This window comes from Oncorhynchus clarkii, unplaced genomic scaffold (assembly GCF_045791955.1).
Source record: "Oncorhynchus clarkii lewisi isolate Uvic-CL-2024 unplaced genomic scaffold, UVic_Ocla_1.0 unplaced_contig_6758_pilon_pilon, whole genome shotgun sequence".
In the NCBI taxonomy this organism is placed as follows: Eukaryota; Metazoa; Chordata; class Actinopteri; order Salmoniformes; family Salmonidae; genus Oncorhynchus; species Oncorhynchus clarkii.
In genome coordinates, this window is record NW_027261002.1 from 60,873 (window position 1) to 74,468 (window position 13,596).

The 13,596-nt window shown below is 43.8% G+C and overlaps 1 protein-coding gene across 1 annotated transcript in view; it reads right to left on the minus strand.

The window, feature by feature from the left end:
• The window catches only part of LOC139403137 (microtubule-associated tumor suppressor 1 homolog), a 73,009-nt gene that overhangs the window by 30,772 nt on the left and 28,641 nt on the right, over positions 1–13,596 (minus strand). The window contains exons 4-6 of the mRNA XM_071146844.1: positions 13,332–13,562; positions 11,124–11,282; positions 8,789–8,896 (exon numbers count right to left, since the gene is read on the minus strand). Of these exons, the coding sequence (XP_071002945.1) occupies positions 8,789–8,896; positions 11,124–11,282; positions 13,332–13,562 (498 nt within the window). The remainder of the gene's footprint in view (positions 1–8,788; positions 8,897–11,123; positions 11,283–13,331; positions 13,563–13,596) is intronic.

Below are 13,596 nucleotides of genomic sequence, written 5' to 3' on the forward strand. Positions count from 1 at the left end.
AAACACACAGAGAGATGCTGCTAGGGATGGAGGGAGGGAGGGAGGAGGGAGGAGTGTGCGCAGAGCTGCAAGTGGGAGGGACATGAGAATAACATCTCGCTCTCCTTCACTCCCAGGGTGAACATGTGAGGGGGAGGATGGACGGATGGATGGAGGGAAGGAAAGGAGAAGAGAAGGTGGGAGGATGCAGATGGTTCATACCGAGGTTCCAACTGATGGGAGAGCAGAGATAAAGGAGAGAAGAAAAATGTGGATCCTTGAAAGCAGGAGGCCCCACCCCTCTCCCATCACTCCCCTCTCTCCACCCCTCTCTCTCTCTCTTTCTATTCCTTCTATCTCCATCTCTCCCTCTGTGGCAGGTGCTGTGTTAAGCCTATTCACTGGGAGGGTGGAGTCTGTGAAAGGGATGCATTTGTCACACATAAAACAAACACACACGCCTCAGAATATTGATGAGTGACACTGTTCTACAGGGTGGCTGTACAGGCAGCCTGTGAATGGCTGTCCATTTCCTTCCTTCAGCTGCTCTTTTCACTGTCTGGAGAATCAGCGTGGAATACACACCACAGGGGCTATATGGATGATGAGGCACAGATAAACACTGGACCATAGAGATGGCTGGGATTCAATGTGACTGACATTCTGTTGGGGGTTTATGAATTTAATTCATGCTAATAGATAGTGATGTCCCAACAACACCTAATCAATAATGACAAGATACGCATTGGAGCACATTGGAGGGTGTGGTAGTGAATGGGGCATATGATCAAATGTGAGTCAGGGGGTGTCAGTCACATGATGGCACTTCCTACTCTTCCCCCTGTTATGATGTGGAGGGGAAGGTTAGTGTTAGGACATAGACAAACACTCTCCAGGATACACTTCCACACTCCACCACCAGAGGGCAGCAACCAGGTCTAGGTGCTGAGCCAAGGCTTGATAAGCACATCAGGTACTGACAATTAAGGTGATGTCACAGTGGCAGCTTGGGGAACCAACTCGTTTTGTTCGAGGGCTTTCGTTAGTTTTTTGAGTCTTTAGTTTGGGAAGGCCTTTTCTTTTTTGTACATATTTAAGTTTCAGCACCATCTGAAGAAATAATAATTTGCTTGGACTGGCCGACCCAGACGTCAAGAGAGACAGAGCTGGCCCTGGACCAAGGTAAGGTTGCTCTCTCCCTGGGCACAGTACATTCAACATTGAGGTGCATATGCTGATTTCTCACAAATGCACACATTCATTCAGGTTACAGACCATGTAACTATGAAACTAAGAACCCTAGACATAATGAGTCAGGTTACAGACCATGTAACTATGTAACTAAGACCCCTAGACATAATGAGTAGGTTACAGACCATGTAACTATGAAACTAAGACCCCTAGACATAATGAGTCAGGTTACAGACCATGTAACTATGTAACTAAGACCCCTAGACATAATGAGTCAGGTTACAGACCATGTAACTATGTAACTAAGACCCCTAGACATAATGAGTCAGGATACAGACCATGTAACTATGTAACTAAGACCCCTAGACATAATGAGTCAGGTTACAGACCATGTAACGAGGCCAAAGACCTCTAGACTTAACCAATGCAACAATATTAGTAGGCTAGTTAATGGGTTTGTAACACCCCTCTCCCCTCCACATCCCCCTCTCCTCTCCTCCGAGGCAGCCGTGGTTTACAGGGACAAGGTCACTCCAGAGAGAAATCTGTGTGAGTGAGTGAGTGAGAGATGGAAAGAGAGAGAGAGAGAGAGACGGCAGTTGGGTATGGCCATACCCGAGCTCAACACCAACAATTTAAAATGGGTACTAAAATCCATCCAATCCATCCTTTTAAAAGGCCAATTCGGTTTAGCAGTATTAGTGGTCTCAGGGCCACCGGAACATCTGTTGCAAGTCGGCATTTCGTTTTCAAATCAGGTGTGGCAGCGGCACTTTTGATTTATACTGAACAAAAATATAAACGCGTGGTAACACATGGTCTGCAGTTTTTAGTCCAGTTGGATGTACTGCCATATTCTCTAAAACGACGTTGGAGGAGGCTCATGGTAGAGAAATTAACATTCAATTATCTACTCTGGTGGACATTCCTGCAGTCAGCATGCCGATTGTATGCTCCCAAAACTTAAGACATCTGTGGCATTGGGTAGTGTGACAAAACTGCACATTTTAGAGTGGCCTTTTATTGTCCCCGGCACAAGGTGCACCTGTGTAATGATCATGCTTTTTAAAATCATCTTCCTGATATGCCACAACTGTCAGGTGGATGGATTATCTTGGCAAAGGAGAAATGCTCACAAACAGGGACGTAAAACACATTTGTGCAAAAAAATTGGAGAGAAATAAAGCTTTGCTTTTGTGCATATGGAACATTTCAGCTCATGGGACCAAAACAACATGTTGCATTTATTTGTTTGTCGGTAGAGTTTAATAGCAAAGTGCTGTTTTTTTAGACCCATTTGCCTCATGATTTGTCAAACTCAACACACAGAATGTCTTTGTCCTTCATATCGGAGTTCAGCTACAGCGCTTTGCGTGTCTCAACCAATCAGATTCACAGAAATCGCAGGTCGCACGGGCCGAGCACAGCGCACAAAGCTCAAGGGGCTCTCTCTACTTTCCTCTGGTATTTAGCAAGCGTGATAACCCATCACTTCCCACACAAGCAACAACTCTTACATAAATGTAGCAGCCTAAACACCAGCCATCTGACATGCTGTATTGCATGGAAATCAGACTCTTTTTCAGTCTGATCAACTGTAGACTAGGCTACTAACAATACCAGCTGCGTCGTGTAGCCTACTATGCACCCTGTTCCTCTGGCCAGGGTAGACGAAGCGGTAACATTGTGTATTTATAGCCCATTTGTTCGTGAGGAAATGTGAATGGGATAAAATTTGGTTTATATTCAAATTTGGTCTGACTAGGCTCTCTAGACCTTTTCCAATCCAAAATGATTAAGTGGAATGAATCAATAAACACAGTAGTTGACACTCAGACCGGTTTGTAATTAGGCCTACAGTTGCATAGCGCAGACTATACGCAACCTGCATAAAGCAAGCTCAGCCCTGTGAGTTTTATTTTCCAATCATGTTGCTTCTCTGTGTCGGTGTATAGGAAACCAACATAGTTCTGCTTTTAAATCTAATTCATATTAACAAGTACAAAGTTGTTGAAGTTTGACAGGGTTTATCCTCCTCCTCGAGGCCAGGAGTTTTCCAGGAATGTTTTAAAACCCTGTGACCTGATTAGAAATACTCTGGTCTCATATGAATCATTTTTACAACATATTAATCACGTCAACCTGTAAAAGGTCCAGAGTTTTACCTGGTTAGGCTACCAGATCAGGAACGACTACGTACACCACTCTGGGACCTGCCACCTCTGAGCAGTCTGACTTTAGGACCATGCAGACGTCTCGGAGCGGAAGGGAAGGCAGTAAATAAGCTCCTTGTCACTTTGCCATAACCTAAGTTTCACTAAAATGACACCCCTGAAATGCATGGTCCTGTATCCAACAATGTGACAGAACTAACAAAAACAATATTTTAGTTTGACAAATGAGACTTGAAGAATCTCCAAGTGGTCACTTCATGTAAGAGCCCCACTTGAGAAATATGTCCTGAGCTACAAGGCAAGACAACTCAAGTACAACTCAGGCCTGAAGTATAAATAGTCCCATAGCAGCGCTGCACTGATCCAATATCTAAACTTAGGCAGGGGGCAACAAACTGAATAAAGTCTGTCTTAAAAAAGAAAACTGAAAACAGGCATCTTGCCAGACAGCTTCAACAGCCATTGTAACCGCTGGCTGTAAAGCCATTGTTTTGTGTGTGTGTGTCTGTGTGTGTGTGTGTGTGTGTGTGTGTGTGTGTGCGCGTGCGTGGTATGCCGAAAGGGGGTGACAGCATGTCTGCAACTGGTGGCTCCCCACAAACCCCCAATGGGAGTTCCTGACGCAACCGCAGCAGAGAGGCAGCCAGGCGCCGAGGCCTAGCCCAATCAAGACCAGCCCAGGCTGGGGGAGGGGACTAACCACAGACCCATGCTTGACCAGGCCTCCAGGAACACATCCATAATTCAAAGCCTCTGAGAGATGGCCTAAATATGTTAACTAAAAACACTGTACTTTCTGCTTTTTTAAAGACTGATTTGGGATCAGCAATCGCAAACCCAAATCTAACCTCAACTCTTATGAGCTGAGCAACAAAAACTAATCTGAGACCTGTTGATAGGAGCACGTTCGGACCACATGTCCTTCGTAGTGGCATTATTGCCAACTGCCAACAGTACAGATCGCAGGACAAATGGCCCTAGTGTCAACACATTACATTGGACTATTCTCCTCCTGACTCACCACACGGTGCCAACCTGCCAGTTAAAACAGATGGGAATCGCCACATTAGAGCACATGTCCACAACAATGCAGTCAAAGGTAAGAAGTATTTGTAGCGACGCCAGGGCACTGTTGACGTGGCCGGCTGGCATCTGTGACAAGCCTGGATACAACAACGCTGTTTAACCATGCACGCACACAGGGTCTGTGTGTGACAGAGGCAACAGTTTAGCCTAGTTTCACTCCAAGTGATTTCCATCAGTCCCCTGTATCCCTTTAATGACAGGAAGTGTTCGGGACACCATTCTTTGTGTGTTTGTTTACCCTTGTCACGAGCTTGTGAGCTCCGAGCTAGTCAGCCAGAACGCACAACCCAAACGCTCCTAATGACCCACACACACATGGGAATGCTTTCCAAATCGCTAACACGTTTTTACATTCTTCTATTTATAATTTTCTCCCTCTTATCTCCCCAATTAGGCTACAGAAGTCCATAAATGTGTTTTAAATAGAAAACCTTTGAACTAAACACAGTGACTTAAAACCAGTGGTGGAAAAAGTATCCAATTCTTGAGTAAAAGTAAATATACCTTAATAGAAAATGCCTCAAGTAAAAGTGAAAGTCACCCAGTAAAAAACTACTTGAGTAAAAGTCTAAATGTATTTGGTTTGAAATATACTTAAGAATCAAATGTAAATGTAATTGCACAAATGTACTTAAGTATCAAAAGTAAAAGTTTTCTATTTTTCTTTAAAGGATAGCAAGGGGCTGACTCCGACACTCAGACACTCAGACACTCAGACACTCAGACACTCAGACACTCAGACACTCAGACACTCAGACACTCCAACACTCCAACACTCCAACACTCAGACACAATTTACAAACAAAGCATTTGTGTTTAGTGAATCTGCCAGATCAGGTATTAGGGATGACCAGGGATGTTCTCTTGATAAGTGTGAGAATTTGACTATTTTCCTGTCCTGCTAAGCATTCAAAATGTAACAAGTACTTTTGGGTGTCAGGGAAACTGCATGGAGTAAAAAGTACATTATTTTCTTTAGGAATGTAGTGAAGTAAAAGTCATAGTTTTCAAAAATGTTAACCATAAAGTACAGGTACCCAGAAAATTCTTAAGTAATACTTTAAATTTTTTTTTTTTTTTACTTAAAAGTACTTCACACCACTGCTTAAAACTTTAGTGAAATGAAATGAGGTTAAACGTTAGTTCATAGTTATAGAAACACTTTCGGATTATACTGTATATTGAGCTAGAATTATTCAGTCAGCCATCTGTGATGTAACAACATTGCAACACTTTTGACAACACTGGTCAAGGGAAGTGCACTGATACAACGTGCAAGTGATATCGTCCTACGTCATACTTCCTGTTCCTGTCCCCTAATCTTTTGAATGTGCTTGCTTGATTATATCATCATTATATCATCAAATTCATGAAAACTAGGTCATTTAAGATATATACAGTACCAGTCAAAAGTTTGGAAACACCTACTCATTCCAGGGTTTTTCTTTATTTTGACTATTTTATACAATATAGAATAATAGTGAAGACATCAAAACTATGAAATAACACATATGGAATCATGTAGTTACCAAACAAGTGTTAAAAAAAACTCTTAAGGATCCATCCCTTTTTTTCCCCAATTTGCCCCTAAAATGACATACCCAAATCTAACAGCTTGTAGCTCAGGACCTGAAGCAAGCATTTTCTTGATACCATTTGAAAGGAAACACTTTGAAGTTTGTGGAAATGTGAAATGAATGTAGAAGAACAACACACTAGATCTGGTAAAAGATCATACAAAGAAAAAAACATGCGTTGAATTTTTCATATTTGAAATGCAAGAAAAAGGCCATAATGTATTATTCCAGCCCAGGTTTAATTCAGACTTTGGCCACTAGATGGCAGCAGTGTATGTGAAAAGTTTTAGACTGATCCAATGAACCATTGCATATCTGTTCAAGACTGCCCAAATGGTTCATTAATACATTTTCAAGTTCATAATTGTGCACTCTCCTCAAACAATAGCATGGTATTCTTTCACTGTAAAAGCTACTGTAAATTGGACAGTGCAGTTAGATTAACACGAATTTAAAGCTTTCTGCCCATATCAGATTTGTCTGTCCTGGGAAATGTTCATGTAACTTATAACCTCATGCTAATCACATTAGCCTACGTTAGCTTAACCATCCCATGGGGGATACACCGGTCCTGTAGAGTTTAAACAAAAATATATATATTCTATACTTGAGATTCTTCAAAGTAGCCACCCTTTGCCTTGTTGACAGCTTTGCACATGCTTGGCATTCTCTCAACCAGCTTCATGAGGTAGTCACCTGGAATGCGTTTAAAAGTTCATTTGTAGAATTTCTTTCCTTCTTAATCCATTTGAGCCAATCAGCTGTGTGGTGACAAGGTAGAGGTGGTATACAGAAGACAGCCCTGTTTGGTAAAAGACCAAGTCCGTATTATGGGAAGAACAGCTCAGATAAGCAAAGAGAAAGACAGTCCATCATTACTTTAAGACATGAAGGTCAGTCAATGCGGAAAATGTCAAGAACTTTGACATTTTCTTCAAGTGCAGTTGCAAAAACCATCAAGCGCTATGATGAAACTGGCTCTCATGAGGACCGCCACAGGAAAGGAAGACCCAGAGTTACCTCTGCTGCAGAGGATAAGTTCATTACAGTTACCAGCCTCTGAAATTGCAGCCCAAATAAATGCTTCAGAGTTCAAGTAACAGACACATCTCAACATCAACTGTTCAGAGGAGACTGTGTGAGTCAGGCCTTCATGATCAAATTGCCAGAAAGAAACCACTACTAAAGGACACCAATAATAAGAAGAGACTTGCTTGGACCGAGAAACATGAGCAATGGACATTAGACTGGTAGAAATCTGTCCTTTGGTCTGATGAGTCCAAATGGGAGATTTTTGGTTCCAACTGCCATGTCTTTCTGAGATGCAGAGTAGGTGAACGGATGATCTCTGCATGTGTGGTTCCCACCATGAAGCATGAAGGAGGAGGTGTGATGGTGCTTTGCTGGTGACACTGTGATTTATTTAGAATTCAAGGCACACAACCAGCGTGGCTACCACAGCATTCTGCAGCGATACACCATCCCATCTGGTTTGCACTTAGTGGGACTATCATTTGTTTTTCAACAGGACAATGACCCAACACACCTCCAGGCTGTGTAAGGGCTATTTGACCAAGAAGGAGAGTGATGGAGTGCTGCATCAGATGACCTGGCCTCCATAATCATCCAACCTCAAACTAATTGAGATGGTTAGGGATGAGTTAGACCACAGAGTGAAGGAAAAGCCAACAAGTGCTCAACATGTGGAAACTCCTTCAAAACTATTGCAAAAGCATTCCAGGTGAAGCCGGTTGAGAGAATGCCAAGAGTGTGCAAAGCTGTCATCAAGGCATAGTGAGGCTACTTTGAAGAATCTAAAATACATTTGTTTAAAAAAATGTTGGTTACTACAAGATTCCATGTGTAATTTCGTCGTTTTGATGTCTTCATTTTTATTCTACAATGTATAAAATAGTACAAATAAAGAAAAACCCTTGAATGAGTAGGTGTGTCCAAACTTTTGACCGGTACTGTATATACAATAATAGCTGTGTTTGTGGATGAATTTACTTCTGCCAGATGCCTGTAATAAAGTTTTTGCACTGAAGAACACTGCGCTCCATTTTTGCCCATTGAAGACCATTTTAAAAGCTTACAAAACTTCAAAAACAAAAGTAAAAAAACTTCAAGGCTACTTCCTGGAAAATGACTCGTCACTTTCATACTGTATATTGAGGCCGGGAATTTTCCAAGTCTAGTTTTACACAAATCCAGTGTGTGATGACGCTGGAGCGCTACCATGGTAACTGGGGGCCTACCTTCTCCTGTGGTGTGGGTGCTAAAGTATCACTGGTTTGTGGAGGTTTGCTCACAATTCAACAATAACCCATGACACCTGTATGGGTGAGAATCATATTGCCCTCAAGTCTCTTTTTCAGAGACAGTATAATAAATTATAAACTGGGTGGTTCGAGCCCTGAATGCTGATTGGCTGACAGCCGTTGTATATAAGACCGTATACAACGGATATGATAAAACAGTTATTTTTACTGTTCTAATTACGTTGGTAACCAGTTTATAACAGTAATAAGGCACATCAGGGGTTTGTGATATATGGCCAATATACCACAGCAAAGGGCGGTGTCCAGGCACTCCACCATGGTATATTGGCCATATACAACACCCCCCCGGGCCTTATTGTTTAAATATACTTCAAGATCCTTGGTTCTAGTGCCTTCTAAGCAACCCTAACCATTACGTAGAAAAACACTAAACACTAGCAGACGGAACCCAGGCACAAAACCCAAACCCAACACCAAAACGTTCAAACAGAACTCTTACCTGTGGCAGCAGCTGCGGGGCGGTTGAATCTGGCCGAGCCGGCCCTCTGAAGGGGGTTCTGGGCCTGCTTGCCTGCTACCTGGCTGGTCACCGCTGGAGTCTTCAGCCCTATGGTAGAGAAATAGTGAAACACCATGTCAACAGACAGACTAAACCTAACTGGAGCCTTGTAGCAGAGACTACCAGGTTATAGGGCTAGTGTGGTTTTATGAAGTAGTATCTGTGTAGTAGTGGAGCTTGGGTCTTAAAGGAGAGCGCAGAGATTTAGCCCCTGTGTCCACCTCCTACTACAGGGTACAAGCCCCTGTGTCCACCTACCACTACAGGGTACAAGCCCCTGTGTCCACCTCCTACTACAGGGTACAAGCCCCTGTGTCCACCTACCACTACAGGGTACAAGCCCCTGTGTCCACCTACCACTACAGGGTACAAGCCCCTGTGTCCACCTACCACTACAGGGTACAAGCCCCTGTGTCCACCTACCACTACAGGGTACAAGCCCCTGTGTCCACCTACCACTACAGGGTACAAGCCCCTGTGTCCACCTACCACCACAGGGTACAAGCCCCTGTGTCCACCTACCACTACAGGGTACAAGCCCCTGTGTCCACCTCCTACTACAGGGTACAAGCCCCTGTGTCCACCTACCACTACAGGGTACAAGCCCCTGTGTCCACCTACCACTACAGGGTACAAGCCCCTGTGTCCACCTACCACTACAGGGTACAAGCCCCTGTGTCCACCTACCACAGGGTCAAGCTGAGGGTGGATAAATAAACACCTCATAATCACCTGGGTCCAGCTTATCAAAAAGTTATCTGGATTTCCTCTATTGGATAGGATTAAATCCATAGAAATATAATTAATAGAACAGAAGAATCATTGACTTGAATGAGGACTCCCGTTCTATTAATTATATTTCTATGCATTCAATCCTATCCGATTGAGGATATCCAGATCGATAACTGGACCCTACTCAATGGGAATCGGAGGATGATGGGTCATTTGAGCCACAGGGTTGGAAAACGATTATGTTAAAACATAATTTTAGAAATGAGATAGTTAGATAATCACAAATCAGCTAGTCTGTTGATATGCAGGTAGCCTAGTGGTTAGAGCGTTGGGCCAGTAACCGAAAGGTTGCTGGGTTGAATCCCCGAGCTGACAAGGTAAAAATCTGTCGTTCTGCCCCTGAGCAAGGCAGTTAACCCGCTGTTCCCCGGGGGCCGAAAGACGTGGATGTCAATTATGTCAGTCCCCCGTACCTCTCTGATTCAGAGGGGTTGGGTTAAATGCAGAAGACACATTTCAGTTGAAGGCATTCAGTTGTACAACTGACTAGGTCTCCCCTTTATATGGTTTAGTATTTTACAATATAGTGGGACACAAGGAATAGATATTTGTGGGAATGGAGTGTTCTACCTCGGCGGTGAGTCATTGCAGTGTGTGTGTGAGAGAAAGAGAGTGTGTGTGTCCTCATAAGTTATAGTTGAATTAAGAAATTTGAAACCAATGAGAAAAATCAGACTGACCTAGATACAATGGAATACAAAATATTGGTCCTCATATGTTTACACTTCAAACAAGCAGAAATCCACAGGGAAAAAAATCAACTAACATACCGACTACTGTATCCATTAACTGTCAGTGGTCACTGCTGCCATGGCAACATGACGTCGCTACAGCAGATGTACTGTACTCCATCTACCCCAAGCTAATATTACTCATATCCTGTGGGCACTTCCAGGGGCCACAGAAATAAACATAGATTCTATCTAACCAATATAAGGGAGCGCTATATTCATTGACACACATTATAGTGGAGATAAAGTGTATAAATGAACCAATCATCATTCAGGATTAGACCCACCCGTTGTGTATTCATTGACACACACAGGGACTGAGGTTGGTTGGTAATACAATCCAGGTTCGGTAATATTCCAATCTATGTGGTTCTGTTGGAACAACACATTGGGTCTAATCAGGAGAAACCAACCCATTTCAACACAAATATGTCCATGTTTTAGCTAAAAGATATTCAAGTCAAGGAGAGGGTGTGGTGTGCAAATCAAAAGCACCAGAGGAGACATCACCATCTGGGTGAAATGAAACTAGTCCATCTGATCCTGATCAGAGAAACACATCACAGAGAGGGAAACTGACTCATTAGTGAAACTGGCTAGTGGTGGTGAGCATGTTTAGACACGTCTGTTTAAATGCTAACTATGCTTAGACCATCAGACTTAAAGGGATAGGTTTCAAAATCAAAAGGTTAGTGAGTGAAAGTAAGCATACAGCAAGGATATGTTAAAGTATTGTGTGTGTGTGTGTTCACCTGTTGCAGTGCTTCTCCCTGGTAGTGAGGGGGCTCTGGTTCGGAACCCCAGTGGCCTGGTAGTGGTGGGGGCCTTAATCGACCCCTGGGTTCCCACTGGAGCTGTAGGCTGGCTGGGCCTCTCATCTGGCTTACAGCCCCCCACCACTGGACCTGGGACTAGGACAGAGAAAGACAGGGATGATGACAGTAAATACTAGAATTAAGAATTAACTAATACAAATATAGTCTATTAACCACTTGGAAATAGACTGAAACTCATTCAAACCTCACTCAACTACATTGGGTTTAGTTTGAGTTGTTCAATAGTGAAAGATGATTGGCTCGCACGTGTAACTCCAGCACACACAACATTCTATGATAGAACAGTGTTATTTGACGGGTATCTTTTTAGACACGGAAAGACCCAAACGGCGTTCCATACGTCAATACTGATAGATGATAGTTCTACTGTATCAAAACTGCAATGGTCTCCGTTGTGAATAAGTCTGTGTGTGCAGATAGCGAACCTCTCACAGCCCAAACGTAAGAAAGAAGAAACGCTGTTTACATGGCATAATTCCCCTCATTAAGCTAAACGCACATAACGCCGATTACCTACCAAAAAGGGGAATAATCTCTGGTCCTAATTATCTACATGATTACAATCATCAGACTACTGATTACAAATGTCTCAAAACGCTGCATAAACAACATCATCTGCATTAGAGACAGCCGTCTGCAACACAATTAGAGCATCGGGAAACCAGTATGTTGATGTGGTTAAGGCACAATGGTAGATTGATTTGCGTGATCACTGTGTGTGTGTGATTAGTTCCTCTGTAAACAGAGGCGGCGCATCGCCATAGCAACAGTATCTTGGTCGTCATCCGATCACCATGACAACCTGCTCATCCAACAGTAGCCATAGGTCTTCTACCTTCGGCGCTGAGTCATTGCAGTGTGAGTGTGAGAGCGAGAGAGAGAGAGCATGTGAAAGTGTGGAGAGAGAGCGAGTGTGAGAAGAGTGAGAGAGTGCATGAGAGCGATAGAGAGGAGAGCGAGAAGAGCGAGAAGAGCGAGAAGGAAGGAAGGTGTTTCTTTTTTCTCTACTGTTCTGTCACTAAATGAATTCCTACAGCAGGTCTCATCCATGTCTTCATCTCTCTTGAACATCCCCCTTTCCCCTCCTCCCCACCCCCCTCTTCTTTCTCTTCAACAGAGAACTGCTGTACTGTAGTGAACAAAGACAACCATTGACCCCCTATCCCCATTTAGACCAAGTCACACAGGGAGGTCATGTGATGCTGTTGATAGTATTGTTCAGACGTATCACATTAAACCAATAGAATACTGGGCTATCACATGAAACTATTAGATAGTAATAAAAACCTCACTCTCAAACTCAACTCTACACGTTCAACATGTTGTGTGTTCATTTCAATATAGATTTCCTGATAAACTGAGACACGGCAACTATACATTATCCAGTGTTGAGTGGTTCAGTGTAGCAAGCCAACACTGTGGGGGAGCTGATTAACACCTCTAGGGACATTAAATCAGTCCTGACAGCAGACTACAGCAGGTCTGTACAATAAGCATGTAGACTTTCTGGAAACTAACATTTACTCCCTGAAATGAGTTAAATAAATGTGTGTGAGTAAGAGTCAGTCCTCACCCTTCTCCACTCACACCTCCATCGTCCTCAACACACAACCACCACCCTCCTCCTCCTCCACCTCTCCAGCAGCTACAGTAGATAGAGAGAGGAGGACCAGATGTAATCCAGAGGTTTATGATGCCGTCCAGACAAAGCCCCCTGGATATGTGGGTCAGGAGAGTACCCTGTCCGCCTCTCTGATCACACACACACAGAGCCTGGGCAGATGTGAACTCTGACCTTGATAGAGAAAGCAGGAATGCCACTGCAATGAGGGGCCAGATTCACATGGACATTCTCTTCAGAGTCAAATGGCAGGGGAGACTCATGGAATTGTCACGGGAGGTCAGAAGAGAGAGAGTGTGTGTGTGTCTGAGAGAGCTAGTGGCAAGAGGAGGATGTGAATCACCAGCAACAGGAAGACCACACCAATGAAAACCACTGCTTGCACACTGAGTGTGTTTTGTGAAGACCTTCTGTGGTGCCGCAATGTAGGAAGAATAACTCAATACGCACACACATCTCACACAGTCTCACACACACACACACACACAGTCAGTCAGTCTCACGTTTGCTGGGGGCTGCTGAAGATCCGTTACTCTCGCTGGCGGCGCTGCCCAGAGAAGAGGAGCTAAGGCTTGTGGGTAGGTTCTTCACGGGCAGTTTGGACGCGGCGGCGATAGCAGCCGAAGGGCGAGCAGCACCTAACCCCTGGTTGACGGATGGCTTTGGGTTAGAGGTCACCACAGTAGGCCCAGGCAATCCAGAGGGTCTGTCTGTGACACGTGGCTTGGGGATACCTGGGAAATGTAGGAAAGGACCAACAGGGTTCAT